At 32.3% G+C, this 6,000-nt stretch overlaps 1 protein-coding gene across 1 annotated transcript; it reads right to left on the reverse strand.

Annotated features, from left to right (window-relative positions):
• Positions 1-3,301: 3,301 nt before the first annotated feature.
• On the reverse strand, positions 3,302-5,437 carry LOC118028444 (uncharacterized). Its single transcript, XM_035032011.1, has 4 exons — positions 4,538-5,437; positions 4,254-4,433; positions 3,757-3,885; positions 3,302-3,658 (listed from the first exon to the last, which is right to left on the reverse strand). The coding sequence occupies exons 1-4, from the start codon at positions 5,153-5,155 to the stop codon at positions 3,554-3,556; spliced, it is 1,032 nt and encodes a 343-aa protein (XP_034887902.1). The 5' UTR covers positions 5,156-5,437; the 3' UTR covers positions 3,302-3,553.
• Positions 5,438-6,000: the final 563 nt, after the last annotated feature.

Raw genomic sequence — 6,000 nt, forward strand, 5'->3', positions numbered from 1 at the left:
TCATTTTTGATGAGTCATCATCAAGACCATGGATTTGACAACACTAAAGAGGGTTGACATGTTCATCATATATAATTAAACCAGACTCCTGCTTGGGAATTCCTTGACTGCTCTTTGATTGGAACGTAGAGGCCTCTTTCCTTTTTCTATAAAAGGACAATTTATTTGCCTTTTATTTGTGATATTCTTTCTAATCAGATTTCAAGATGAATATCTTTCAGATCAAAAAAGGTAAAAAAAAACTCCCCAAGACCATGGTCAAATTAACCACTTAGATCACAAATTCTGAGTGCAGCATTAAAACAAATGTTTCTTAGTCAAACCGTTGTCGGCTAACAAGTGTGATGCAACTTCTCGTGGCTTTAATTGATTTGCTCCAAGGCAAAGAGAAGAACAAGTGTTACTTCCCTAGTGTTGGATCCAAGCACAATGTTTTAAGAATCATTTTGTGCAGTATCCATACTTTTTATGAGCGCATCAAATAGCACTTGACTGGCTAAAAAGTTGGGAAAATGCTAGCAATTTATTTAGTTATTTATTATTAGGGGAGGGTCATTAATAATGTAGTTTATGACAACTTTCAAGGGAAGCAAGATCACCCGAACTATACTTTTGTACATAACTTGATGTTCAAATAATTAGGGTTAAATTTTTCACACTGAAATTCAACCCAATATATAATCAGTTTAGTCCCAATTAGATTAAATCTTCTCTCATCTTTACACTCATGTTTTCTTATGGTTATATGTTTCACTCATCCAAATTTATTTTTATAATTGTCTCATCGTAAACAAAGAACAAACATAATATTTTATTAAAACAAATTTACTTTCTCTATACAATAAACTAATTTATTATTATTTTATGATGTTAAACTTGGATGTTTTCTTTGATTATTTAATATCTTGTAATTGATGTGTCTTAATTTTATTAAATTTAGTTATTTATTATATAAATTTATGAGGTGCTTATGATTTAATTAGATGCCTTCTAAAAATATTATCTTATAAAAATCGATGATTTTTTTATTTTATTTTTTTAAAAAAATACATCCAAACTCATAAATTGAACACGAGACAACCCAATCCGATTCAATTGCCAGCTCTATTTCTTGCTTATAGCTGCATAAACATGGGTATGTATCGGGAGTGGGAGAGGGAGGAGAAGAAAAAACAACTCAATTTAATGTTCATTGGATTTCGCCGATAATTCGTATGCAGTGACTGTGAAAGAAGAAGAAAAGGAACGACGCGTGTGTTTTTTCAATTATAATTGTCTGTACACCCGTCAGCCATCTTGCCTGTTCAACCAAAATTCAAACGACCTTACCCTCACCCTCCTTAAACGGGCTGCTCGCCATTGTGTTTTTGGAGTCTCGATCCCGCCGTGTATACATTTTAATATAATTTGTTTTTTTTTTAAAAAAAAAATATATATTAAAAATAATATTTTTTTAAATAATTATATTTAACATTAACATATTAAAATAATCTAAATATATTTTAAAAAAATTAATTTAAAACTCATACACCAAGATGTTAAAACACTGTCGAGTACTATCTATTAACACACCAAATTTTCATTGCACCTAAACCAAATTTTCATTGCATAGTAAAGACACTTTTTTTTATTAATAATTATTTTCTACCCACATGCCATTTCAAATAGCATTATCAATTAACAACTCCTTCTCCACTAATGACACAACAAAGCACCAAAACTAATCAACAACCCATAGTAAGGTACTTACAACTCCAATTACCATGAAATACCTTAAATACCATTTTATACTTTCCATAAAATGAACAAAAATAATCAAAATTTATAAATATTTTGAGTTACTACATAAATATTTAAGTCATTCAAATGCTTCAGGCTAGTTCAACAAGCACACACTTTATATTTTTTCTTTCATTTTCTTTCTCTATCTTACATGTTCTTCCTCCTACATTTATTGAATTAAGTATAGGATGGTTATAGAAAATTTATTTTGTAGTAAAATTCATGAAAGTTACCCATTAACCCACAAGATCAATAGTCAAGCACAACTAATCTTGAAGAATGTAGCTCAACTAATCAAATTTTAGGTTTATTTTCTAGAAGTTACTAGTTCGAGTGCCACAAATCTTAGAATCACTAAAAGTTTACATGATCGTTAACTTCAAGATCTCGAATGATTAGTCGAGGTACACATAAATTGACCCGAACACCTACAGTTAAAAAAAATATTCAAGCACAGCCACTCCACAAACTCACATTTGAAAAAGCCAATTCAATATTGAAGTTTTCATGATATGATTTAAATTTGAATAGATTTAATTTTACTTATCTATTTTATTATTTTAAATTTGAATTTGAGATAGGGTAATCAAAAAGTAATTCATTGCGAGCTTATCAATACGAGTGTGAAGATCCATCTAAGATCTGCCGTGAAAGAATTTAGTTTTGATGTTAATAATAATAATAATAATAATAGTAATAATAATAATAAGAAAGAAAGAAAAGATGCTCTAGGCTATAAATTAATATGGAAAAGTTACTACTCGATATGTGTTAGTTCATTGTTACTACAACATGCGAAATACATAAAGAGATCGATAACGATGAGAGTTGTCTGAAATGGTTTGGTTACATACCGAACGAAATGTAGAGTATATCACAAGTAAAGTTTTATTTTATTTGATATTATTATTAAATTCAATCTAGTTAGTTACTTATAAAATTTTTAATTTAGTTCAGTTTAGAATGTAAGAGTGTAAAAATTATTTTTGTAAAATTTATTTTTGTATCATCTAGTTAACTTTATTAGTTCAAAAACAATTTAAATAATTATTAAAAGAAATATAAGGATAAAATTGAAAAACAAATAAAATTAAAAGAAGGAAAAAGAAAGGAGGTCCGGAATTGAAAAGGAAAAGGTGAAGGGGTAAATACAACAACAAGAGAGAGCCAGTGCCCAATCATTCTCCCGGTACAACTGTATTCATGAACTAACTGCTAAGCATGGTTGGAAGTTAATTTTCTTGGTAATTTCAAAAGACAAATTTTATGCCAGAAAATCATTAGAAATGTTCAGATTTGAACATTAATGGCAAAGGTATTAGCGTTTCCACTTAACATCAAACTAATCCCATCAACCTGAGTGCTTAGAACTGGTCAATTTCCTCGCTTGTTAAATCCTGTATTCTGGCCGACAAAAATAATCACTACGGGAGACTAATTGCGCATCAGAAAACCTAATAAACTCCCCCTCCAGAGGAACAAGAAGATTATTCAATGTATTTAAATAACAATCAGAACATGCAAAAGTCAAAATAGAGTCTTTGATTATTGAACACCATATACAAAAAGCAAAAGAAAACACAAATTTACTGACAAATTGAGCCACCCTGTGTGTATATTAATTGAACAATGATTTATTTCAAAAGCCACTTTGAATTTCCTTTCCTTTGTTCTAAACGACCTTTTCCCTCACAGCTTTTTGGTCCTAATAATTAAACATCGTAGCACTGAAAAGAGTTTCTCCAGAAGCAAAAAGCTTCATTGTTGTCGATCAGTAACCATAGTACTGAAACTGAGGCTGAAGATAACTGTTAACGAAGCCTCCCGATGATCCTCTAATTGCCCCTTCATCTCCCTCTTCGTGTAACCCATCAAACTACAAATCTCAAAACAAAACAACATTGCATAGTTTTAATACATTTTCTGCGTTTCCTTAATGGCTTCCACTCATAAAGTACGAAATAAAAACAATACCCATAGCTCCTCTTCGTCTTCATCTCTGGTAGAGCATGCAACCTTGGGAATCTCGCCAGTTTCATCGTTTCGTGCGAATCTGCCACGTATACGTGGTCTGTTGTCCGCTAGTGTTTTGCGGCAGGCGTACTTGTAGCATGAAGGGAAAATAAAATAAAATTAATTAGCCAACATTAATTGATAATAGAGCAAACTATAAAAATAGAAAAATCATGTAAAAAAACTGCAAAACATTCTTAGTTTATACATTATTAAATACTCGATTGGACAAAAGTTTATGTTTTGTGTCTCTGACCATGACCTGATTCATCTCTACTCTCTAGCAAGAGCTTAGACTGGCGATCTATACTCGAATCGGTCTATTTTCTCAAACTGAACCCGAACCCGAATTATCATTTCGACAAGTAATAATGTTTTACCTTTGCTACTCTTATGCGTATAGCAGGTGGATTAAATTAAATGGTTGTTTAATACTAACTAAACAAGCTCTGTCTTACCTTAATTGTCTTGGTGAAGTTTCTTTGGGTACGTTTGGCTCTATACTTTGAGATTCTCTCCTTCCTTTCTTCAGCACTATAACGTCCTACTTTGAAGTTTGATTCTTCTATAAACGAGCTCTCTGTAGCTAAAGGACTTGAAAGGGACCTCTCTGTTGCATGCGCTGTTCTATTAATATTCTAAAACAAAGACAAAACAGTATTCCATTAGCAATTGATGATAGAGAAACGGGACAAAAAAGAGCAAAAACAGGGGACTGGAATAGATTAGTGAGCGGTTTTACTTGTAAATCACCAGTGCTGTAAACCCTCCTCAATTGACCAGCAAGAAAGTTGTTTTCAGGTGAGCTTAAGGCTTGACTTTGATAATTTGGAGACTCCAAGAGAGTATCAAAGCGAGCTTGAAAGAGAAAGCCAGGCTTGCCTTCAAAAGAATTGCTACTGTAGCTTCTTTGCATCATCTTTGCCGCATTCTCTACGCTACTATAACTATGAGGCATAAAAGAGTGTTGATTGTAAGTGGACTTAAAACTCAGTTGACATTCCTCGGTTTTCACCTCCAAAGCATCCAAGCCAGGGAAATTACTATACCCACTGGCCAGATTTTCACCATTTGCTAAAGCCTGCAAATGGTTTGTCTGGTAAAGTGACAAATTCTCTAGTTGGTGACTTGGAGGTGAAGAGGAGAGAATACTTGGGCTAAAACTGCCTACGGAGTTAGAGTTTTCGAGTGGGCATTGATTGTTTTGGTTGTTTGAGGATTCTTGAAGAATATCAATGGAAGAGTCACAAAAAGGAGAAAAAGGGTCAGAGAAGAAAAGATCACCACCATCTGGAGAGACTATTTCTGGAAATGAATGGTGGTAGAAAGAGGCATCAAGAACATAAGGATCAGAAGACATATTTTTGAGTCCAATTCTTTTAGAATTGAACTCAAAATATTAGAAAACTAGGACAAGAAACTTGAGATAAGTTGTTGTCGTTGTGGTTGCCGTTGTCGTTGCCGTTGTCGCCGCCGCTGCAATTGCTTATTATTTTCGTGTTGAGCTGCTTCTTTTTGGTAATAGAACTGCCACACGGCAGCGCAGATGACGCTTGGGCTCTGATTAGTTTAATCGAGGCATGACATTGCTATAACACCAAGTTTCTGCTCTCTCTCAACTCAAGGTTCAAACAAACGCAAAGACCAGTCCAGCTCACCTATGTGATTTATAAAGCAGTTCACTTTGCTAAAATACACCTGTACTTTATCATAACTAAAAGAACACCCCAAATAAAAAGAACAATAGAAGGTAACTTATTGTAAATTTGTAATAATTCCTCACCCTACAATTACAAACACCTTATGTAGATTTTTTTGCGTGGATACACATGCGAAAGATACCTTTCACGTGGATTAAACGTGGAAATATTAATTGTTTATGATCAAAGTTGGACTCGTGATTCAATGGTGCAGATTTTTTGATTGGAAGTATTAATGTTTATTTTTATGTAAAACGTGTATGTGCTAATATTAAAGCGAAATCTCAAATATCTTCTCGAAGACAAGACAAGCTTCTTCTTAACATCTTTTAAATCATTTTTATTGGTGATTTTTTTTTGTCTATTCATTTGGTGATATTTTTATAATAATGTAAATGATATTTTTTTTATAATATTAATAGAGGATTTTATTATTATTTTAGATCCGATTATTTTATATATTTTACAAAATAATGTGTACGACTCATATATTATTAAGAGTTAA

Source organism: Populus alba, chromosome 3, assembly GCF_005239225.2.
Source record: "Populus alba chromosome 3, ASM523922v2, whole genome shotgun sequence".
NCBI lineage: Eukaryota > Viridiplantae > Streptophyta > Magnoliopsida > Malpighiales > Salicaceae > Populus > Populus alba.